Source organism: Brassica napus, chromosome A4 (genome assembly GCF_020379485.1).
Source record: "Brassica napus cultivar Da-Ae chromosome A4, Da-Ae, whole genome shotgun sequence".
NCBI lineage: Eukaryota > Viridiplantae > Streptophyta > Magnoliopsida > Brassicales > Brassicaceae > Brassica > Brassica napus.
This window is the reverse complement of record NC_063437.1, coordinates 12,268,019-12,292,080: the sequence shown is the minus strand read 5'-3', so window position 1 is coordinate 12,292,080 and position 24,062 is coordinate 12,268,019. Positions and strand designations below refer to the sequence as shown.

The following is a 24,062-nucleotide window of genomic DNA, read 5'->3' as shown; positions in this document are numbered from 1 at the left end:
CAACTCTATTATCTACAAATTAAATTGGTATATACAAATATTTTATTTTTTATGTCTTATCTTGTGAAACTACTTACATTTCAATGCATCCAAAGAAAAACAGAAATGGAAAGGAAAGAAGAAAAAAGACAAAGAAAAATAAAACAAAAGAGCGTCTCTGCAACAAACATAAACACAAGCAAAACTGTAAACAAGTGGTATCTTTTATCTTTAAGATTTTGTATTTTGTTTTTGTAGCTTTGAAATCAATTTTCATGGCTAACAATGGTGATGTGATGCGAGTCTACCAAGTGAAAATATACCAATAAGACAATAACTATGATGATGCAATTTAGGTATTTACAAATTTGTTTGTTATAGTTTGACTAATTAACAAATTTGTTTTTAATGTAATATAGGATATTCTTACAATTATTTTTGCGTGACAAAAAAATCTTACAGATTTTTGTAAGTCTACTCTATTTACTATTTTGTATGCGTGTTTTTTATATTAATTCCAAATATTTATTTTAAAGAAGAATACTTACAAAACAAATACTTATATAACTGATATAGCAAATATAATATTTTTAGGTGTTACCTAGCTTCAGAAAATTTTATTTAAATAAGTTCAATTTTGATTTAAAACATTGCAATTTTATTTTTGAAATAATTTAAAAGCAAGCAAAATTTACATCTGTGCTTAGCACGGGGTAATAATACTAGTTTTAAATTAATTTGCGAACAAGGTGATGTCAATGAGTAAAATGACCGAAATATCCTCACTTAGCGATTAGAATTTAGAATCATAGTTCATTTTTCTTTAGCCGGTTATTTTGTCATCTTTTGCCAACACGTATGTATTTTTTTTTTTTTGCCAACTGGTGTTTTACTAAAGCAACGTAATATTACAAAGAAATTTAAACACAAAGAGGTCCAACAATAAAGCCCAACAACACGAGAACGCCAGAAGAGGGCCGAAACAGCTGGACCCAAACATAAGAGCCCAATAGAAAAAGGTCTAAAGAAGACGGTGACCCAGGCTCAACAAAACTCCACCACGTGTTAGATGCAAAGCAAAAGGAAGACACGTGTGAAGGATCAGAGACGTCACCAACTTCACCGATAGGAAAGTTATCGCCGGAGAGTAATCCACCACCACCGGAACATACCGGAACAGGAGACCGAATTACAGAATGTCGTAATATCATGTTGTACATACGTGGGCAACTCTCGAACATTAAAAAAATAAATTAAAAACCTATGTCTCCATCTAACCAGAGTTAGACATGAACTATATTTTTGAAGCCTGCTAAGCTTTTTATTGGGTTTAACTGTTGTAAAGGATTTTGTTCATTCGGCAGCCATATTTTAGGGTTTCAGTAGTTATAACACCTCTATATATATCAACCTCTTAAACAATCTATGTCCATAACTTTATCCTTCATATATTTCTATCAGTGTCGCTTTAACTGGGGTAGCATGAGACTCATAACAATCAATATTCATGTTTCAAAGCGATCGGTATAAAAAATCCAGTACCATTTGAGTGAAGAAACATGTCAGTGATACTAATGAGTCTTCCCACTATTCCATTTGAGAGACAATGATAATGAGAGTGCTAATGCAAAGGATACTCAGGGACAAAGATAGACAAAGGATACTGGCCAGTAGTAAAAGGGTTGCATGCTTACAGCTTTAACTATCGCTACTTGGATTCAATTCACGCTGGAAAAGACTATTTACAATGTTTAGTTTTCAGCAAAAAAAAAGTGAATCGTTTTTTTACAGCAAAGAAAAATGTAAATTTTTTAATTAACCGAGCAACATATCAACATATTATTGGATGGTGCCATTATTTGATTTGCTGTTAAGGAGTAACTTTTCTACAAATAATTCTTGTTTTACTACATCATAACATTGGCATGCAAGCAGATCCGTGATAGTGTGAACTCAGACATAAAAACATTCAACAGAAATGAGAACACACAAAATACTACTTCGTCCTTTCTAAAATCTAGTTAATAGGACCACTCATGTTTAATCAAATTAAGTAAATAACTCCACACTTTGGATGGTTTGTGGTTAATGCTTCGTCTTCGCTGCATTATTAGCATTCACTCACCAGGTCCACAGCTATTCACGACTCTTTGACAATGATGTTTTAACAATCGTGATTCAATAATCTTAGTGTAACACCCCGGCCCAGGCCCAAGTAGAAAAGGCCCAACAGAGAGAAACCCTAAGTAACCCTAATCCTAACAACTATAAAAGGAGGTGCCTCTCTACAGCTGAGCCATCACAAACCCACCAAGCGAAGCCCTGCGAGACACGAGAGCTGCCGCCGCCACCAGCACGCCGAGGAAGCGCCGCCGTCGACCACCGTCCGCGCAGCCCAAGTCGCCGATCGCGGGTGCCAAGCCGCCGGCTTCTCGATTCTGTGGAGTGTAACCTCCTGCGTTTAGAACATTAAGGTAAAACCTCAGATCCCTATTCTTCCTAGTCATCGGTGATGTAGATCTGAGATCAAAAACTCCCTTTCTCTCATCCAGACTTCCGAGAGCCAGATCCGGAACAGAATCTGCTACCTTGCTGTCTTAGATCCAGACCGACAACCAATTAAGGTGAGGACTTGTCTGTGAACTCCTCTCAAGATCCCTAACCCTGTATAGTATTAGGGAGTATCTAGTATGAGCTAGGTTGATTGTTATGATGAATGAATGAAATCAATGATGAGATTGATGAAATGTTGATGATGATTGAGAACCTAGTGGATCTAGGGAAAGAAAGTAAATAAAGTAAGAGTCTATAATGACTAAAGAAAGAAAGAGTCTAGTAAGACTAAGAGAAACTAAGAAAGTTGAATGAAATACAAACCACCGAGGGACTGGTGGGGAGTATGGGAAACGCGGCGGCCGTAGCGTTCAAAAACGGCAGGGTAAAGATAGAGGCGCCGGTAAGATTGAGTCACGCCGAGTCTTGGCGGGAAGGGGTCGTAATACACTGCAAGGGGTATGGACTACATCCAAGGGAACCGGATGCCGGGTGTACCAGGGCAGGCGACTTCATAGGGATGCAGCAAGAAAGGGGAGGGTTGGTCCGCTTGAGCTGTGTAGGTCCTAGGCGTCTAGGTTGGTTGATTGTTAACTGCTAGCCCTGCTAGATTACGTGTTTTGATAAGAGTTAGCGGGTTCCTAGAACCCGTCCTCACTGAGTATTTTCCCCAAAATGCTCACCCCTCACTTCCGCAGGTACGGACGAGGAAACGCAGGAGTAAGGTTGGAGTGGTGATGGTTCCTGGGCCGGGAAAGTTGTTATTTTTCATGTTCTTATTTTTAAATCGTTTGCTTTTCGAGACCGGTGTTTAAACTTGTTACTTATGATTTCCGTTAAGATTTCTAAGCAATAAAAAGGATTTGGAGTTTCTTTTATCGTTAAGTTGTGAATTTCATAAAAAGGGGACCAGTAAGGGATACACGGGTTGTCGGGAAATGTGACAAGTGTACCCCTACTCCGTCCCGGGAACCCCAGGAGAAGTTGGGGAAGGGACGGGTCTTTCAATTGGTATCAGAGCCAGGTTAAAACCCGTCCGGTTCCGTCCGGATGGGTACTGGCAGTTAGATTTTTCTTAATGAGCCGGAATTTGTTTTTCTTTAAGAAAAAAAAAAAAAAAAAAAGTCGATTTCTTGGGAACGGGTCATTTCTTTCTTCTAAAGCACCACTCCGGCTGAACCCTGCTATACTCGCCCTAATTTTCTTTTGGTTTAACTATTGGCACCTTAGTATCGGCACTTATCATTTCCGTATGACAGGATGCCTCCCAGAAACGCCAGACAGGCTCAGCCCACAACCACGGCCCAAAGGGCAGCCAGGAGAGCTGCCAGAGCCGCGTCGCAAGCTACCAGCGACAACGGAAGCCACGCCGGAGATGGCGTGGGTGAGAATCAAGTGAACGGAGATGCCCAGGAGCAAGACCAAGTGAACGGACCCGCTCAAGGGCAGGACCAAGGGAACGGACCTGCTCAAGGGCAAGGACAGGCCGCCATGGACGCAGCGGCAGTGGAAGAACTACGGAGATACCGAGAGGCGTATGGGGGTAGGCTACCCCAGGAGGGCGCTGCAGGTGGAGGAATAGCACCACCTCTAGCTGTTCCCGCCGTTGACCGCACGCCCTCTTATTGGGACATGATGAAGCAGCTGAAAAGCATGCAGACGGAGATGTTCGGCGGAGGAGCTGACCCGGTCGCCGCGGACAATTGGAGGAGGAAGTTGGAAAAGAATTTCCTCTCGGCCCGGTGCCCACCGGAGTACCGTAGAGACTTGGCCACCCACCATTTGAAAGACGACGCACTGGTTTGGTGGGATTGTGTGGTGGATGGTGCAAGGGATCAACCCGAACTGACTTGGGAGGACTTTCTAGAGGAATTCGATAACAAGTACTTTCCCCGGGAAGCAATGGATAAGATGGAGGGCAGGTTTCAGGACATTAGCAAGGGAATTCGCGGACGTATTCGAGCCTCTGCAAGGACCCCCGCCAAATCGAGACAGTGCATTCACGATCGAGCTGGAACCAGGAACTGCACCTGTCTCCAAGGCCCCCTATCGTCTGGCACCGGCGGAGATGGCTGAGTTACGTGAGCAGTTGGAGGACTTGATCAGCAAGGGATTCATACGGCCAAGCAGCTCGCCATGGGGAGCTCCAGTACTATTTGTTAGAAAGAAGGATGGAAGCTTGAGACTTTGCATTGATTATAGAGGATTAAATAAGGTGACCATCAAGAACAAGTACCCACTACCCAGGATCGACGAACTGCTGGACCAGTTGGAAGGAGCGACCTGGTTCTCCAAGATAGATCTTGCCTCGGGATACCACCAAATTCCTATAGCTGAGAAGGATGTACAGAAGACTGCATTCCGGACTCGTTATGGACATTTCGAATTCGTCGTAATGCCGTTTGGGTTAACTAACGCGCCAGCAGCCTTCATGGGAATGATGAATAATGTTTTTCGAGAGTACCTAGACCGCTGCGTGATAGTCTTTATCGATGATATACTCATCTACTCTCGGAGCAAGGAGGAACATGACTGGCACCTCAGGATAGTATTGGAAAAATTGCGCAAACATAAGCTGTACGCAAAGTTAAGCAAGTGTAGTTTTTGGCAGAGAAAGATAGGATTCCTCGGACATGTTATCACAGAGGCAGGGGTAGCGGTAGACCAGGAAAAGATAAAAGCCATAACTCAATGGCCTACCCCAAAGAATGCCACGGAAGTAAGGAGCTTTTTAGGTCTGGCCGGGTATTACCGGAAGTTTGTACGAGATTTCGCCACTACAGCAAAACCCCTCACCAGACTAACCGGGAAGGACATCAGGTTTGATTGGTCAGAATCGTGCACCAAAGGGTTCGAACAGTTGAAACATCAGTTGACTCAGACACCAGTATTAGTCCTGCCACGAACCGGGATACCATTCGTGGTATACACGGACGCCTCAGGGGTGGGAGTGGGGTGTGTACTCATGCAGGAAGAACGGGTCATTGCTTACGCGTCACGTCAACTAAAGAAACACGAAGTCAACTACCCCACTCACGACCTGGAACTAGCGGCCGTGGTCTTCGCCCTAAAGATCTGGCGGGCTTACTTATACGGAGAGAAGGTGCAAGTTTTTACTGATCACAAGAGTTTGAAGTACGTCTTCACCCAGGCTGACCTGAACCTTAGGCAAAGAAGGTGGATGGAAATGCTAGCCGATTTCGACTTACAAATCGATTACCATCCTGGGAAAGGAAACCCAGTCGCAGACGCGCTTAGCAGGAGAAGGTCCGATGTCTCGGGGGCCAGAGAGGTGCAAGAGCTCTCGGGAATGTTGGCAACATTGAGCCTGAGGGCCACGACGGTTCAGGAGGACGGAATGGGACTCGAAGCATTGGATCAGGCAGATTTGCTTTGGAGAATCAAGGAAGAACAGCGGAAGGATGACAGTTTACTGGAGAAGGTCAGCAAACAAGTCATCGGTTACCGTACTGCGGAAAACGGGACCATACTTTTCCGGAATAGGGTGAGTGTTCCGAATAACTGGGACCTGAGGAGAGAAATTTTGAGACAAGCTCATCAGACGCGTTTCTCCATTCACCCCGGAAGTACTAAGATGTATCGGGACCTGAAACGATATTATCATTGGGATGGAGTGAAGAGCGACGTGGCAACGTGGGTCTCCCAGTGTCCTACTTGACAAGTAGTCAAGGCGGAGAAGAGGGTACCGAGTGGATTATTGCATGGCTTACCACTACCCCAGTGGAAATGGGACATGGTCACCATGGACTTCGTGACAGGATTGCCCCGGATCACGGGCAATAAGGATGCAATATGGGTAATAGTGGATCGACTCACAAAGACAGCACATTTCATTGCCATCAAGAAGACTGATGGAGCGGACATACTCGCCCGCAAGTACTTAGACGCGGTGGTACGGCTACATGGAATACCTGTGAGCATCGTGTCGGATAGGGACCCCAAGTTCACTTCAGCCTTCTGGCAGGCATTCCAGAAGGGATTAGGCACCAAGGTACACCTCAGCACAGCCTACCATCCCCAGACCGACGGTCAGTCGGAGCGCACGATACAGACACTGGAAGACATGCTGCGAGCGTGTGTCTTGGACTGGGGAGGGAAGTGGGGTGAGTACCTGCCGCTGGTGGAATTCGCTTACAACAACAGTTATCATGCCAGCATTGGAATGTCCCCGTTCGAGGCTCTGTATGGGAGGCCCTGTCGAACCCCGATGTGCTGGACCGAAGTGGGGGAGCGACGCGGTATGGAGCCGAGTCTGATTAATGAAACAGTAGAGCAGGTGAACCTGCTGAAGGAACGACTCAAAGAGGCTCACGACCGTCAGAAAAGTTATGCTGACCAGCGCCGAAAACATCTAGAATTCGCGGTGGGAGATGAGGTATACTTAAAAATGCGTACGTTCCGCGGAAATGATCCGAATCGGAAACTAAAGAAACTCAAGCCTAGATACATGGGCCCCTTTGTCATCACGGAGCGAATCGGAGCAGTAGCGTATCGACTGGTGCTACCACCTGACATGGCAGATTTTCATGATGTGTTCCACGTGTCAGTCCTACGGAAGGTGGTACGAGAGCCTGAGCTGGTTTTGCCCCAGCCGCCCCTGGACGCGCAACCCAACTTAACCCTGAATAGTACCCCTATCAGGATCCTAGACCGGAAAGAGTTAGATGTCCGTGGAAAGAAGGTAGGGATGGTACTAGTTCGATGGGAAAGAGATGGGATACCTGACGAGGTATGGGAGCGTGAGTCCCAATTTTTGGACGCCTATCCGGGGATGTTCCAGACGGAGACACAGCAGAATTCGGGGACGAATTCAGTTCTAGTGGGGGAGAATTGTAACACCCCGGCCCAGGCCCAAGTGGAAAAGGCCCAACAGAGAGAAACCCCAAGTAACCCTAATCCTAACAACTATAAAAGGAGGTGCCTCTCTACAGCTGAGCCATCACAAACCCACCAAGCGAAGCCCTGCGAGACACGAGAGCTGCCGCCGCCACCAGCACGCCGAGGAAGCGCCGCCGTCGACCACCGTCCGCGCAGCCCAAGTCGCCGATCGCGGGTGCCAAGCCGCCGGCTTCTCGATTCTGTGGAGTGTAACCGCCTGCGTTTAGAACATTAAGGTAAAACCTCAGATCCCTATTCTTCCTAGTCATCAGTGATGTAGATCTGAGATCAAAAACTCCCTTTCTCTCATCCAGACTTCCGAGAGCCAGATCCGGAACAGAATCTGCTACCTTGCTGTCTTAGATCCAGACCGACAACCAATTAAGGTGAGGACTTGTCTGTGAACTCCTCTCAAGATCCCTAACCCTGTATAGTATTAGGGAGTATCTAGTATGAGCTAGGTTGATTGTTATGATGAATGAATGAAATCAATGATGAGATTGATGAAATGTTGATGATGATTGAGAACCTAGTGGATCTAGGGAAAGAAAGTAAATAAAGTAAGAGTCTAGAATGACTAAAGAAAGAAAGAGTCTAGTAAGACTAAGAGAAACTAAGAAAGTTGAATGAAATACAAACCACCGAGGGACTGGTGGGGAGTATGGGAAACGCGGCGGCCGTAGCGTTCAAAAACGGCAGGGTAAAGATAGAGGCGCCGGTAAGATTGAGTCACGCCGAGTCTTGGCGGGAAGGGGTCGTAATACACTGCAAGGGGTATGGACTACATCCAAGGGAACCGGATGCCGGGTGTACCAGGGCAGGCGACTTCATAGGGATGCAGCAAGAAAGGGGAGGGTTGGTCCGCTTGAGCTGTGTAGGTCCTAGGCGTCTAGGTTGGTTGATTGTTAACTGCTAGTCCTGCTAGATTACGTTCTAATACTTGCTGTGTTATGTGTTTTGATAAGAGTTAGCGGGTTCCTAGAACCCGTCCTCACTGAGTATTTTCCCCAAAATGCTCACCCCTCACTTCCGCAGGTACGGACGAGGAAACGCAGGAGTAAGGTTGGAGTGGTGATGGTTCCTGGGCCGGGAAAGTTGTTATTTTTCATGTTCTTATTTTTAAATCGTTTGCTTTTCGAGACCGGTGTTTAAACTTGTTACTTATGATTTCCGTTAAGATTTCTAAGCAATAAAAAGGATTTGGAGTTTCTTTTATCGTTAAGTTGTGAATTTCATAAAAAGGGAACCAGTAAGGGATACACGGGTTGTCGGGAAATGTGACAAGTGTACCCCTACTCCGTCTTGGGAACCCCAGGAGAAGTTGGGGAAGGGACGGGTCTTTCACTTAGTACGTAGTACAATTTTCACCATGAAAGTTGAAACATATATATACATAACAGTATATATTAGTCATTGGAAATGACAGTCTATCGTCCATAATGAACATGATCTAACTATAGTCAGACAACACATTTGACAACAACAAAAAACTATAGACAACACGTAGAAACTATGATTAAACGGTTTTACAAAAAAAAGAGGAAGACATTTTACGACAGATATATAGTTCTATTCCAACACATTCATGTCCATGAAGGGCTGTTCAACATACATTAAGTTTGCCAAATAATTCTTCTTTTTTTTTGAGAAAAAATATAGTTCTTCTTACGCTTGCCAAATATAATTTTATCTATATGTAAGACACAAAACAAGAGATACAGCAGTGTCACATAACTGGGATCAGTTCTAGATGAGTTTAATAAATTATTTGTTTTCGTCTGTAAATTTATAGAATATTTCGCCTCCAAATGATTAAAATTTACCTGCACCATAGCACACTATAATTTTTATAAGAATTTGATATCAAACTTCCAATCGGAGAGAAAATATTAATTTGGTATCCTTTATATGCATCTTCTAGAATTCTCCGAAACAAAAAAAAATATTTCTCAAAGAAAACAAACAAAAAGTTAACTCCACTCCATGAGTCCCCAGACCAACCGCAACGGAAGTCCTTAGCGATTCTTAAGGGTCATTACCAAAGTTAATGGTAATATAAAAACTATATTTCAGCATAATTATCTAAGGATCAACCCGTAAGTAAGGGGTCGAGGGAGCTGAACCTTGGGCGACGTGGCAGGTGGGTATTGGCGGAAGATTCATTCGTCTTTGGTGTAGACGGAAAAAAAAATTCATTTTCGACGAAGGAGAGAAAAAAAAAGAAAGCTGTCGAGAAAAGGCGATAAAAGGCGATTTCTAATCGATTTTGACGAAGGTAAATTGAAGCTTTCTTTTGCTGTTTTTTCGATTTAGATTAGGTCACATGTTGTTTTCCTCTGAAAGTAGGGTTCTGATTTGTGTTTTCAATCGATTTGTGGACAAAAACGTTTGAAATTAGGGTTTCAAAGATGGGGGTTTTCAATCGATTTGGGGTTTAAGGTCGTTTGAAATTAGGGTTTCAAAGAAGGGGGTTTTAGATCGGTTTGTAGTTTGAGTTTGAAAACGATTTTCGTTTCAAACCATTTGTCTTGTTTTCTTAAATCAGTTCTTACCCTAATGATCTTTGATTTCATCCTCACTTTATCTTCCTCGCTTAATCTTACATGATTTCTTTCATGTTTACAGAGACATAATGGGACAAGATTATTCGTATACACAGCCTTCTTCTTCAGCAGAGTCGCTTGACATGACGTACCTTCTTGAAGCAGAATGTGAATTGTACAAGGATGAAGATGACAGTAGGATCTTGCATCAAGTGTATGGAGACGAAGCTGATGATGGAATGCCTTCGACATGCTACTGTGGTTCTGATGCAGTGGTTGCAACATCTTACACGCGTAAAGATCCAGGGCGCTTGTATCTGACCTGCGAGAATGTAAACGATGGGGACTGCCACATCTGGAAGTGGTGGGATGTAGCTGTTACGGAGGAGCTCAGAGACGTTCAGACACAGCTTAGGCTGGTGAAGGAGCAAGCATTTGAGTGTGACCAGAAGCTGATGAAGCTACAAAAGGTGGTGTGTGAGTTATCTAAGAAGAATGCAGTGCTTAGAAATGGCTTTGCGTTGCGCGTCTGTGTAATGGTCGCTGCACTACTCTTGGTTGGTTTGGCGGTGATGTTTCAGTCTGGTAAGTTTCAATATTTGCAATTGTTGTTCTTCTTTTTTCAATTTTGAAAAACTATTGACTGTTTGATCACATTTATTTGCAGGAAGAGCTTCCAAGAATTAAACCAGAGCCCCTTCCGTGTCTGTATAATTAAGGTACTACAGCTACGTCTCTCTGTTTCATCCTAGTGTATTTTGGTAGTCTAATAATAAATATAACTTCAAAAATAGTAGTACTCTGTCGGAGCAATTGTGAATGTAATTAACTTTTTAAAAATATTAGCTTGGTTAAATGCTAGTTATAGTTTGATTGGTTAAATTCTAGTTATAGTTAGCTTGCTTAAATGCTAGTTTGCTTTTTACCTTCCTACCGCCAAGGATTTGATTGTTTTAAATGTTTTAGAGGTGTTATTAGTCTGATTTGATTGGTGTTGAATGCAAGTACTTTGCTTTCCACCTTCCTAACTGCTCGGTTGAAATGTATCTTAGGTTAAAGGTCGCCTACTTAAGGCTATGTGTTGCTATTAGAGCGACACAGAACATTCTCAAAACCATGGATCCTAAAACTAGTTATACAAACCTCTTGTTTAGTCAATCTCAGACTACAGTGGACCTTGATTCACCCGAACCTTTTTGGTTGGGTAGCCAAGGTCCTACTGAGTCAGTTGTCGAGCCTGTTGTCGAGTCTGGTGGCGACCCTAAGGAGAGGAGGAAATGGACTCCGAAGGAGGATAAAATCCTTATTGGTGCTTGGCTTAACACCAGTAAGGATGCTGTCGTAAGTAATGACCAGAGGGCTGGTGCATTCTGGAAGCGCATTGTCGACTACTACAACGCAAGTCCGCAATTGGCTGGGACAATACCGAGAGAGGTTTGTTCCTGCAAGAAGCGTTGGGGTAGGATCAACACTGACGTATCCAAGTTTGCTGGATGCTATGACGCCGCTCTGAGGGAGCAGAGGAGTGGCCAAAATGATGATGATGTGATGAAAGCCGCCATAGACATATTCTTCAAAACTAACGACTACAAGTTCAGCATGGATCACTGCTGGAGGGAGCTGAGGCATGACCAGAAATGGTGCTCCACCTATGGGCCTAAAGAATGTGGAAAGGAAAAGCGCAAAGGAGACGTGGAGGCTGATGGAGGAAATGAAGCAGAGGGCAGACCTATTGGGGTCAAGGCTGCTAAAGCTGCATCTAAGAAGAAGAAGAGTGGTAAAGAAGAGTCTTTGGCAAAGATACACACAATCATGGAAATCAAAGAAAAGCTGTCTAAACAGAAGGTCCTTGAACGTCTTCTTGGGAAAAAAGAGCCACTCACTGAGATGGAAACATCCCTTCAACTCAAACTCATGGCTGAGATGTTATGAGGTTATGTCTTTGTTTCTTCCCATAGTTAGCTATCTCGTTTCTATTGCTAGGACTTACCTATCTTGTTGATTGAGTTGTGAGCTATTTCGTTTCTTTTGCTAGGACTTAGTTATGTCGTTGATTGTGAGTAATTACATCTTGTTGGTATTTCACATGTGTTTCTTTCCACTTCAACACTAACAAATCTTGTGTTTCTTTTCAGGTTCAGCAGTAGTCAGGTCCAGCAGTAGTCACGGGTTGTGAAGATGGTCACGGGTTGTGAAGATGGTCACGGGTTGTGAAGTTGTCTGAAGTCACGGGCCCTTCTTTTATCTAGTTTCTGTAGTATAAAGTAGTAGTCTCTTTGTTGTTGCTATGTATCTCGTTCTCCTACTCTCCTCATCATCAAACATCTTCTGCTACTTCTTGTAATATTTGGAGGAAAGACCTTGCTGCTGTAATATTCGACTTGCTTCTGGAAACATTTTCTGTAATATTCGACTTGATCAGTTTATCTTTTGGTAACATTTCCAATTCTATTTACTTACTTCTCTTTATAATTTTGTCCGTTTAACATTTTATTAGCCGGTTTGATAACAGACGTTGCTTCTCTTTATAATGACAAATACATAAATAGGTTTCATAACCTCTTAACATATACTCAAACTTGACATATACATAAATAGGTTTGGCATTTGTTTATCCTTATCTAGTGAACAAACTTGATGTTTATTCATGTGTTGTAAGGATAGATGTAGCTTTTATAAAGTTGCTATCTTGTCTAAAATTGTTACATTTTTAGAAGTGTATTAAATTTTCATAATTCAAATGTTTTTTAAAAATAGCAGTTGTTGTTGATTTTAGATTAACTTATTGAATGTTTTTAGATATGTCGTCATCTTCATCTGATGAAGTGGAGGAAAGACTAGAAGAAATTTTGGAGGAATACACAGAAGATATATTTAACGAGATTGTGGAGGATCAAACCATCCCGCAAAGGAGACGTACTTATAGAGAACGACACCGTGAAGGAGGACACGCGCGCTTATGGAATGACTACTTCAGCGAAGATGCGACATTCTCGTCTGATCAATTTAGACGCCGTTTCCGCATGAATAAGGAATTATTTTGCGTCTTGTTCATAGCCTATCAGAGTGCTTTTCATTCTTTCAGCAACGAAGAGATGCAACCGGGAGGCTCGGTCTTTCTGCACTTCAAAAATGCACGGCAGCAATTCGTCTGCTTGCTTATGGTACTGCGGCTGACGCGGTTGATGAATATCTCCGACTTGGTGAGACCACCGCACTTTCATGTTTACATAATTTCACTAACGGAATAATACATATATTTGGAGAGGAGTATCTACGACGACCCACACCAGAGGATCTTCAACGACTACTCGATATTGGAGAGACACGAGGGTTTCCTGGGATGGTCGGGAGCATTGACTGTATGCATTGGGAGTGGAAAAATTGCCCAACTGCTTGGAAAGGACAGTACTCACGTGGATCAGGAAAACCGACAATTGTCTTAGAGGCTGTAGCTTCACACGATCTTTGGATATGGCACGCTTTCTTCGGTCCTCCAGGTACCTTAAACGATATTAATGTACTCGATCGCTCTCCTGTTTTTGATGACATTTTACAAGGTAAAGCTCCGAGGGTAAAGTACATGGTCAACGGACACATGTATAAGTTGGCGTACTACCTCACAGACGGTATATATCCAAAATGGTCAACATTTATCCAATCTATCACCTCCCTCAAAGTCCTCAGGAACAATTGTTTGCTAAATTTCAAGAAGCTACCCGAAAAGATGTAGAGCGGGCTTTTGGAGTCTTGCAAGCTCGATTTGCGATTGTGAGAAACCCGGTAAAAACTTTGGATAAGGAAAAGATAGGAAAGATTATGAGAGCATGTATCATCCTACACAATATGATAGTCAAAAATGAACGGGACGGATACACTTGTATCGATATATCTGAATTTGAAGAAGGAGACAACACTAGAACTTCACAGGTGGAAACGGAGAGACCTACAAATCTGAATAATATGTTTCCCAATCGGAATGATCTTCGTGATAGGAATATGCATGCCCAATTAAAACATGACTTAATTCAAAATGTTTGGAACAAATTTGGTGATGAATATTAATAATTGTTGTATCTTTATTTTTAATTATTGTGATTTTAAATTTATTCAGGCTATATTATTGAAACATTTGATAATTCACTTTTTAAAAAAAAAAAAATTTTATTCTAAGGACTTCTTATTAGGACTCACCATTGTAAACACTTATTTGGTTCAGATCCTTAGCTATTTAACAAAAAAAAAAAAAAAAATTTTAAATTACTAAGGGTTCCACAATGGGTGCCACCATTGTGGATGCTCTCAGACTCCACACTTCACACATGTAGCCAATAAAATTTCCTTGGGACCCTCTAGACTCCACAAACGGTCTACCTTACCGTTAACGGAGGCGTTAACTTTCTCACGCGCTCTTCAGACGTGACACCACATCATTCGCCACGTGTATATCCAACAAGACCAGTTCCACATAACAGATTGCGCGTGTCGTCCACTCGTCTCTCGGTGGCTAAACACTGTCGTTTTAACCGCTTCTCTCGTCTTTCTCACTTCCTCTCCCCTCGGGGGCCTTCGAGAGTGTCTTCACAGATTAACAAAAAAACAAGACTTGTCTTCACGTATATAGACAGACTCAAGCTTCCAACGTGTCTCTCACATTCTAGTTTCCTCCACGCGTGTGAACCAAGCAAACACGTGTGGTTTAGTGGCTCTCAGTCTCTCTTGGGCTTAGAGTAGTGGGCTCGCTCGCTCACTGAACCAACCATCTCCTCTCAGACCATCACAAACATTCCGCCACGTGTCCCTCCTCCTCTATATATCCTCGCTCTTGTTCGTCGATTCAAGATCACAAAACCAAACCAAACACTAAAGAGAGAGAGAGAGAAGATGTTCATCGAGAGCTTTAAGGTAGAGAGCCCGAACGTGAAGTACACAGAGAATGAGATCCATTCTGTGTACGATTACGAAACCACAGAGGTCGTCCACGAGAACCGTAACGGTTCTTATCAATGGATCGTCAAGCCCAAAACCGTCCAATACGATTTCAAAACAGACACTCGTGTCCCCAAGCTAGGGTAATCAAGTTTGAATCTTTAACTCGTGTTCCGTAATAACCGGACTCGAATTCATCTGGGTCGGTCTTAGAATCACGAACCTTCGCTCACGTGACATTTTTTATTTATAGGGTTATGCTTGTTGGTTGGGGAGGAAACAATGGATCGACTCTAACCGCTGGTGTGATCGCTAACAAAGAGTGAGTCAAATCTCAAATGTTTTGTCTTTTGTTGTTTTTTTCGGTTAGACTTTGGTTTGAGATGTCAAGTTTTATTACAGAGGGATCTCGTGGGCGACTAAGGACGGAGTGCAACAAGCGAACTACTTTGGCTCACTCACGCAAGCGTCTTCGATTCGTGTCGGATCTTACAACGGCGAAGAGATCTACGCTCCTTTCAAGAGTCTTCTCCCAATGGTGAATCCAGACGACGTTGTGTTTGGTGGTTGGGACATTAGCGACATGAACTTAGCAGACGCTATGGCTAGAGCTAGAGTCCTCGACATCGATCTCCAGAAACAGCTTAGGCCTTACATGGAGCACATGGTCCCGCTCCCTGGTATCTACGACCCTGACTTCATCGCTGCGAATCAAGGGTCACGTGCTAATAGCGTGATCGAAGGTACAAAGAAAGAACAAGTTGATCACATCATCAAGGACATGAGGTATAACATAACAACATGTCAAGACTTGCATTATTTGTTGGTTGGTTTTGTGTAATTGATTGTGATCTTTGTAGGGAGTTTAAGGAGAAGAACAAAGTGGATAAGGTGGTTGTGTTATGGACAGCCAACACAGAGCGTTACAGCGATGTGGTTGTAGGGCTTAATGATACGATGGAGAATCTATTGGCTTCTGTTGAGAAGAACGAGTCTGAGATCTCGCCTTCTACGCTTTATGCTATTGCTTGTGTTCTTGAAGGCGTTCCTTTCATCAACGGGAGTCCTCAGAATACTTTTGTCCCGGGGCTTATCGAGCTGGCTATATCGAGGAACTGCTTGATTGGTGGTGATGACTTCAAGAGTGGTCAGACTAAGATGAAATCTGTTTTGGTTGATTTTCTTGTTGGAGCTGGTATCAAGGTAAAAAAGAGAGAAACTTCTTTATCAAGTAAGGTTCTTTCTTGTCAGTGAAGTAACTTTGTGAGTGATCTTTTTGTGTGTGTGTGTGTGTGTGTGGCAGCCTACTTCGATTGTGAGCTATAATCACTTGGGAAACAACGATGGGATGAACCTCTCGGCGCCGCAGACTTTCAGATCCAAGGAGATTTCAAAGAGTAATGTTGTTGATGACATGGTGGCTAGTAATGGCATCCTTTTTGAGCCTGGTGAACATCCTGACCATGTCGTTGTCATCAAGGTTCGTTTTCTTTAGTCCAGAGTCATTAGTTCTTCCTTTGTTTCTACACACGTTTCAAAGTCTATTGTTGTGTGTTATAGTATGTACCATATGTTGCGGATAGTAAGAGAGCCATGGATGAGTACACCTCGGAGATATTCATGGGAGGGAAGAATACAATTGTTATGCATAACACTTGTGAGGATTCTCTGTTGGCTGCTCCAATCATCTTGGATCTTGTTCTTCTCGCTGAACTCAGCACAAGAATCCAATTCAGAGCCAAAGGAGAGGTTTGTGTTCTCCTCTACCTAGTACTTGAGTTTCTCCGTGATCTTGTTTTTTTTTTCATGCTTGGATCTTTTTTATATTACAGGGGAAGTATCACTCTTTCCACCCAGTAGCAACCATACTCAGTTACCTCACAAAGGCACCTCTAGTACCGCCTGGGACGCCGGTGGTTAACGCTCTATCGAAGCAGAGGGCTATGCTGGAGAATATTCTTCGGGCCTGTGTTGGGCTTGCCCCAGAGAACAACATGATCTTGGAGTACAAGTGAGAGGACAGGGAGGATGAAGAAGAGCAAGAGGATCTAAAACTTTAGCTTAAGCTTTTGGATCAAATGTGTAATAGACTTTAAATGAGTAACTATGTTTGTGTTATATCGAACTTTCTTTATTTTATTTATGTAATGAATCTCTTCATCACTCAAGAGAGACATTAATACAGAACACACAAGGACAAGAGAATCACAGAAAAAGAAAACACATATAGCAGCGAGTGAGACTGTGAGATCAGGACGAAGTACCTGCAGAAGAAACTATCGTGAACTCGCCTTCGCAGACCAAGGAGGCACCCACATAAGCTTTACCTTCCATCTTAGCAAGCCCGAAGCGTTTCTGGAAGCTGAGAATAGTCATCCTCATGACCAGTGTGTCTCCTGCAACCACTGGTTTGTGGAATTTCACTTTATCAATACCGCCAACGAAGAAGTTATCTTGAGACCCTCCTACTTCCGGCAGCATTACTATGCCTCCCACTTGCGCCATTGCCTGCAACACACACAAACTCAACTTTTTAGTTCAGTAGTGCTCTTTTGAGCCCAACCAAAAGAATGAAAAAAAAAAGAAAAAAGAAACGATCTTTCCGTTTGATCATATATCGAATGAGTTTGATTATTTGCTTGGGATAATTTGAAACTATGAGCACTCCCATTGGTGAACTCCCGAATCTCAAATTCCCAAAATTCATTTTTGATTATTATAATTTTTTTCGTTTGATTTATTTTAAAAAAAAAATTATTAAACCAACCAATTGTGGTCGCCACGTGTCAATGGGGCCGTAAATAGTATTTGATATATGTTCATTCCAGCGAGCTCATGTGATACAGGTTTATAAAAAAGTGAGCCTCTCTTTACATCCTTCAAGGGGAAGCTCTAACATTTGGCAAAGTGATCTATCATTAAGTCTTTCAAATATACGCTACGACCATTTTAATTTGGACCGGGCTACTAAGCCCAATTTACATCCCTAACCACTCATTTACCAATCATATAAAGGTGTCGCATAAAAATAAGAAAATAAAGGTGTCACACTAACTTTGTCCGGACCACGATCGAAAACTAACATGAGACTTTAAGCATTGTGTTACCTCAATCATGAGAACACCAGGCATGATGGGGCGATCAGGGAAATGACCGGGGAAGAAGTTGTCATTGATAGTGACGTTCTTAATAGCTACAGTTGAAACACCAGGCGTGTACTCTATCACTCTATCCACCAGCAGTAACGGAAACCTAACAAGATCAAATTAAAGAAACAAAATGATCAAAACTTACAAAAGAAAACGCTTCAATTCCTAGAAAAAAAGTGTACGTACCTGTGAGGCAATATCTCTTTGATCTTGTTAATGTCCATAACCGTTGGAAATGCTGAAAACTCTGGAGATTAAAAGAAGAGAAGAGTTGAGTTAGTTGGGGAAGGATTGAAATGTCGGAAAGTCTAGAATTTTTATTACTGAGTTCGATTGGGGTATCTTTTTCGGATGAGACATTATCGGCATTGTTGAAACAACGAAGCGCAAGGGAACTAGGTCGCCTGTTGTGTATGAGAGAAACAGAATGAGATCTTGAGGAAAGAATGAGAGGGATTTTGGGCTGATTATCATGATGTTTCCGTAAGTCAGAGCTCAGGGAGAGTACCGAGTTCGACGTAGTAATAGCCATTATCAAAGAACACAAACAATGAAGAGAGTTTGCCTGCCCCTCATGCTTCCCCAATATGCTTAAATATCCCTGTCACAAAACTATTTTCTTTTTTCTTTTTTCTTTTTGTTTATAATATCAAAACATGTTTAAAGACCTTTACTGACAATGTTGTGGAGGAAGTAAGAGATGAGATTCATTTTCTTTAGGCATAACCAATACTGTTAGTTCCACGTGAATGCTTTAATTTAGTGGATTTAAGGTAGAGATACTAAACTTCATCAGAGACAAATTAAAAGAGAGATTCTTTTCTTGATTTTCTCGAATTCTTTCTCACGAAAGCAAAGAAGTTTTGCTCAAGTCTGTTGGGGTATGGGAATTAATGCCGGTCTTTGCGATGAGTTGCTTCAAATTATGATAGACCTCGGAGAGTATATACAAGGAAGAGAAAAGGCGGGAATATGGACAGGGCCGGCTCAAATGTATTGTGGGCTCTAGGACGAGATTTAAAATACGCCATTTAGTTATTTATTGGTCCAAATTAAGCTACTCAATTTTTATTATTTATTATACGTGTATAAAACCCAAATCCGTAATGGTCCGTAAAGCCCACTATTTTTAACATAAATTTGTTGTTTTCTTTTTTGACATTGTTGCCAAACAAAAAAATTTAAGAAAAACACGGTTGGAACTTTTTAGATTTGTAAGAAAAACACAGTTAGAACTTTTTAGATTTGTAAACACTCGTAACAAAAAAAATATTTGAGCTTTTTTGTACGTTGGCCCTGACCCTTTTGTGCGCGGACCCCGGGCGGGTGCACTGCTAGCCCATGTCCTTAAACCGGCCCTGAATATGGATGCAGAAGAGAAGTGAAGTGAAGAGTATAAGACTGTTATTGAGAAAGAGTATTTATAGTATAACGTTGCAACTATAAATACATTTGATAATTGTTGTTTTATCTCTATCAAATTACAAACTGAAAAGTGTAGAGTGACGATTATAAGACGAGGTGATAGCTCGTGAGGAGTCACTAGTTACAATTGTTAAGAGATTGATAGGAATACGACTTTGATTCTTATCAAATTGGTGCGGTGAGCATGGATCGAACACGCGACCTTCACATATAAGGATCACATGATATTAGATATAAATTCTCAACTGAGCATGTTAGGCTACCATCAGAGTGATGAAATTGTGTGTGGCACCACTATCTAACATCACAATCACTTCTATTTTCCCACTAAACCTCTCAGTTTTGTGGTTGTTGGTGATGGTGGGCCCAAAAACGCATTCAATGATAACTCCATCAATTATGTACTCTTACCACCTTCACCTAACTGTATCGAAGAATTTCTCCTCTATAAGATCCACTTATTACCCTTAAATAACTGTCAGCACTTGAAGTTTTTTATTGGCACAAACATGACCATAAAATGTTTCTCACTACACTTGTAACACAGTTTGTTCTTCATGTGATATTCATACTCTGCTGGTGTTAAGTGTCTGCGATCCTTCTGGCCAGTATTAACTTGTTGTTGGCCTTGCTTTAGAACTTGTTTCTCTCCTGTACTACCACCTTCGAGTAGCAATGGTTTTGTACGCCAACTGTTTGTTGTATTGTACGCTAGCTGATGATGAGTTTATGTTGGAACCAAAAGCGATCTTGGAAACACGTTATGATAAGGAGCGATGTTTGGAGGTTCTATTTCAGTGGAGAGGCCTGCCGCCTTCCTCAGCATGAGAGCGTGTGGATATCAGTTTCCTTCATTTCAGCTTGAGGGCAAGCTGAATCTTGGCGAAGAGGGTATTGATAGACATTGGAGAGTATATACAAGGACAAGAAGAAGCGGGAAAGTGAAGTGAATAGTAGAAGACTCTTATTGAAAAAGAGTATTTTCAATTAGGAATAATGTTGCAACTAACAATACAGTTTGAGCATTGTTATACCTCAATCATGAAAACACGCATGATGGGTCGATGAGGGAAGAAATCGTCATTGATAGTGATATTCTTAATACCTACAGCTGAATCACCAGGTGTCAAAACTCGATCACTCTATCCACCAGCAGAAAAGGAAACCTAAAGATCTAAGAAACATCAATACCTCTCCTCCACAATGAACAAAAAGATCAAAACTTAACTCATCAACTGCTAGAAGACTAAGAAAAGTGTACCGTATCTGTGAGGCAATATATTTCTGGCCTTGTTAACGTCCATTACTTTTGGGAATGCTGGGGCCTCTGGAGATTCGAGAAGCGAATAGACCGAGAGAGTGAGAAGAATTGAAATGTCACAAACGTCAGAATGTTGAGAAGTGGTGGAGGAGGAGAGATTGTGAGGGATTCTGGGGTAATTATGATGATGACTCAGTGAGTCAGAGCTCGGAAGAGTAAGGAGTTGGACGTAGTAGCCATTATCAAAGTAACAGTGAAGACTGTGTTTGAGAGAATGTGAGACAAAAAGAAAAAGCGGAGATAGGTATGTGATACGAAATATTAGATATTTTAGATACATGTAAATCGAAAGGCCTATTAGCTCAGTTGGTTAGAGCGTCGTGCTAATAACGCGAAGGTCACAGGTTCGATCCCTGTATAGGCCATATTTTATTTTATTTTCCTTATTTAGTTACTTCCACTAGAGAGAAAAACTTAAGCCCATTAAGGTCACAGATTCTTGTGTTTTCATCGACTCTTTTGGTGGGTCAATTAATATTCAATGCTTGAGAATCACGCAAAACTTGGCACAACAAGTACAAATATTAGGATTAGGCATCCATGCATTCTCTCTCAACATACAAGCTAAGTCATACACTCATAAAACTAAACTCTAATTTATAAAGACCAAGCATTGAATCATACAAAGTATACGCATGAATGTTCTTCTCCCATTTGACTAATATTAAAAACTAATTGAATTTACCTGAATCCAAAACATTGGGTCAGGTTCATGAACATTTTAGCATTATTTTTAGATTATCTCGAACATGAGTTGTTGTGGGAACCGAAATTCACACTGTCGATTTTCGTTTAAATAAGGAAACTAGGAAAACCCTAATTTTCCAGAGGATCTAAATATCTGTTAATTACCACACGTCAAGCAATCAGAACACGAGAATAACAACGATAAAAGTAAGAAATCGAAAAAGAGAGAGAGCAAAGTAGATCTTTATTCCGAATCTGCGTATGAGCGTTACAACAAGGTATAAGCCTGGGCTCGAGAGCTGTCGGCGAGATTCCTAGTTCTAGCAACCCTAAGACGACTAAACCTAATTGAGTCGCAGCTCGAAATAACAAAAACGGAAAATTGCCTAAATTGCTCTAAGTGCTAAGTTTGCTCTCAAAAAGTTCTTCCCTTTGCTCCTCGCCTAGGACTCCTTATATACTAGCTCCAAGGTCGGTTTACGCTTTTACTCTTCTGCCCTTAAGCCGTCAGAGCATAAAAATGGAGATATTCCATTTTTCCCGATCTTCATAATTATCTTCAAAACTTCCGTATTTATCCGCGGAAACTTGACATTTATCCTTCCTCGTGGGCCAAGCGTGAACCATGCTGTGGTTCACGGGCTTTTGGTTAGGAAAAATCGTAGGATGGGCCTCGAGTCGTGTTTTAGGTCCCTTTGGGCCGTCTTCCAACTCGACACGTTTACTACGAGTTTTCCGCGGTTTCTAATCCGCGAAGTTTTATCGATGGATTAGAATAGCGGGAAACATGGACTGAGCTTGCTACGGTCTTCGGGGGATAGCATTCGAAGGTTTGATGAGAATGCAAGGACTGGTGTCGTATCGATGTTCAAAAAGGTTCAATCGCTACACAGCGACCGAACTTTGGCTCGAGCCCGGTCGCTACGTAGCGACCGAGCGAGATGAGTGCTCGGTCGCTACGTAGCGACCGAGCTTTGGCTCGAGCTCGGTCGCTACGTAGCGACCGAGCGGGACGAGTGCTCGGTCGCTACGTAGCGACCGAGCGGGACGATCGCTCGATCGCTACGCAGCGACCGAGCTTTGGCTCGAGCTCGGTCGCTACGTAGCGACCGAGCGGGACGATCGCTCGGCTTCGGCTCGAGCTCGGTCGCTACGTAGCGACCGAGCTTTGGCTCGAGCTCGGTCGCTACGTAGCGACCGAGCGGGACGATCGCTCGGTCGCTACGTTGCGACTCGCTCGGGTTTGGTTGCTGCATAGCGACCGGACGGCGTATATGCGTGGTAACCGAGCTTGGTTTGTTCGGTTTGAATCCCAAAGGATACTTTTTCGTAAAAACTTCGTATTGGTTATTTTTACGAAAATTACATCTCTTCTTTTACTATTTCTTTCGGAAATACGATCTCCGAAGATTTTCGGGTGGTAATTCTGTCGTAACCGTTTTTGACCCCAACAGTTGTGGTGACATAGTTGACGTGTCAAGATGTCGTCAACTACTTTGATGAAATTTATTAGCAACGGAGTAATATGAATTTAATAGGTGGTTTATAGGAAATGATTTATAGACTTCGAGGTGTGTCTTTCAAGTTGAAACAACGTCCTTTAACAATCTTTATTTTTATAGTAAAAATTTGGTGAGATATTACAAACTAAAAATGTTCTAACATAAATCTAACTATATTAAATGATTATCAATATTTACTTACTCATTGTTTTTAGACTTTTACCAAATAAAAAAATTGGTTATTGAGAATATTTATGCTTTTTCTTCTGATTTGACATTTTTTAAAACTATGATTTGACAAATTTGAGGACAGTTTTGATAAGTAACAACAATCTTTTGAAGAATGCAGCAATTTCACCTCACTAGTTTATAGACCTTAAATATTTTCTTTGATGTTCATCTTAAATATTTGTTCTGTCAAGTTGTCTGAAACACCTATTTAACACTCGCGTATAAAACACCTATTTCTAACTGCCATTTCGTAGTCCTAGATGGCTAGATCCTGTTGGCTTTCTTGGCTATTTCCAACTTCACTTATGATTATCACAAATTCATCCTATTTCGTTATGCAATTTCCAAAATCCTCCTTTTCGTTATATATAACATCAAATTCCTTAAAATAAATGGACTTTGTGGTCTTTTCAACCGGAATTATAACTAAACACTTGGTAAAATGGCTCCTAGTATTTCCAGCTTCACTTATGAATGAATCCTCTTGACGCGTGAATTCAATACCTCATCTACGCCTGGACGTTCGGGTACTCGTTCGGGTTCGGATCGGATTTTTCGAATTTCGGTTCCATTTTGTAACACCTCCTATGTCTCATTTTAGTAAATTTACAAGTACGGATCGGATTTGGATATAACACTTCGGTTTCGGATCGGTTCGGATATGTCCGAAGTAACCATATATCATTCAGATTCAGATTATATCGGATCGGTTCGGGTATATCCAAAGTAAAATCAAAAATTTAAAAGTAAAACATAAGAAATATATCATTCTTTGTATATAATGGAATATTTAAGGTGTTTATTTTAAATTTTCAATACTTATTGTTAGATATCATATCAAAAT

The 24,062-nt window shown here is 41.9% G+C and overlaps 3 protein-coding genes and 1 non-coding gene across 5 annotated transcripts; 3 read left to right on the top strand and 1 right to left on the bottom strand.

The window, feature by feature from the left end:
- The first annotated feature begins 9,427 nt into the window (after positions 1–9,427).
- On the top strand, positions 9,428–14,900 carry LOC125607985 (glutathione S-transferase T3-like). Of its 2 annotated transcripts, XM_048777612.1 has the most exons (4): positions 9,428–9,706; positions 10,057–10,559; positions 10,642–10,693; positions 12,110–14,900. In XM_048777612.1, exons 2-3 carry the CDS (start codon positions 10,064–10,066, stop codon positions 10,659–10,661), a joined length of 516 nt encoding a protein of 171 aa, XP_048633569.1. In that variant the 5' UTR covers positions 9,428–9,706; positions 10,057–10,063; the 3' UTR covers positions 10,662–10,693; positions 12,110–14,900. The 2 variants fall into 2 exon arrangements, with proteins under 2 accessions (XP_048633569.1, XP_048633568.1); XM_048777611.1 differs by lacking the exons at positions 9,428–9,706; positions 10,057–10,559; positions 10,642–10,693 and adding an exon at positions 10,702–11,907.
- LOC106446398 (inositol-3-phosphate synthase-like) lies at positions 14,759–17,066 on the top strand. Its single transcript, XM_048777610.1, has 7 exons — positions 14,759–15,046; positions 15,157–15,225; positions 15,306–15,689; positions 15,764–16,106; positions 16,207–16,383; positions 16,464–16,652; positions 16,736–17,066. The coding sequence occupies exons 1-7, from the start codon at positions 14,859–14,861 to the stop codon at positions 16,916–16,918; spliced, it is 1,533 nt and encodes a 510-aa protein (XP_048633567.1). The 5' UTR covers positions 14,759–14,858; the 3' UTR covers positions 16,919–17,066.
- Positions 17,013–18,643, bottom strand: LOC125607986 (3-hydroxyacyl-[acyl-carrier-protein] dehydratase FabZ-like). Its single transcript, XM_048777613.1, has 4 exons — positions 18,377–18,643; positions 18,239–18,299; positions 18,011–18,155; positions 17,013–17,411 (listed from the first exon to the last, which is right to left on the bottom strand). The coding sequence occupies exons 1-4, from the start codon at positions 18,582–18,584 to the stop codon at positions 17,154–17,156; spliced, it is 672 nt and encodes a 223-aa protein (XP_048633570.1). The 5' UTR covers positions 18,585–18,643; the 3' UTR covers positions 17,013–17,153.
- A 2,446-nt stretch (positions 18,644–21,089) lies between these two features.
- On the top strand, positions 21,090–21,163 carry TRNAI-AAU. Its single transcript has one exon. It is a non-coding gene; the product is annotated as a tRNA-Ile (tRNA).
- Positions 21,164–24,062: the final 2,899 nt, after the last annotated feature.

Bases quoted from the DNA above. Each gene is read 5' to 3' on its own strand.
- LOC125607985 (XM_048777611.1), top strand. From the start codon at position 11,016: ATGTATCTTAGGTTAAAGGTCGCCTACTTAAGGCTATGTGTTGCTATT.
- LOC125607986 (XM_048777613.1), bottom strand. From the start codon at position 18,584: ATGGCTATTACTACGTCGAACTCGGTACTCTCCCTGAGCTCTGACTTA. The intron at 18,300-18,376 runs GTAATAAAAATT...TTTAATCTCCAG, and splicing joins AGATACCCCAATCGAACTCA to AGTTTTCAGCATTTCCAACG. The intron at 17,412-18,010 runs GTAACACAATGC...TGTGTGTTGCAG, and splicing joins CTGGTGTTCTCATGATTGAG to GCAATGGCGCAAGTGGGAGG.
- LOC106446398 (XM_048777610.1), top strand. From the start codon at position 14,859: ATGTTCATCGAGAGCTTTAAGGTAGAGAGCCCGAACGTGAAGTACACA. The intron at 15,047-15,156 runs GTAATCAAGTTT...TTTTATTTATAG, and splicing joins ACTCGTGTCCCCAAGCTAGG to GGTTATGCTTGTTGGTTGGG. The intron at 16,384-16,463 runs GTTCGTTTTCTT...TGTGTGTTATAG, and splicing joins ACCATGTCGTTGTCATCAAG to TATGTACCATATGTTGCGGA.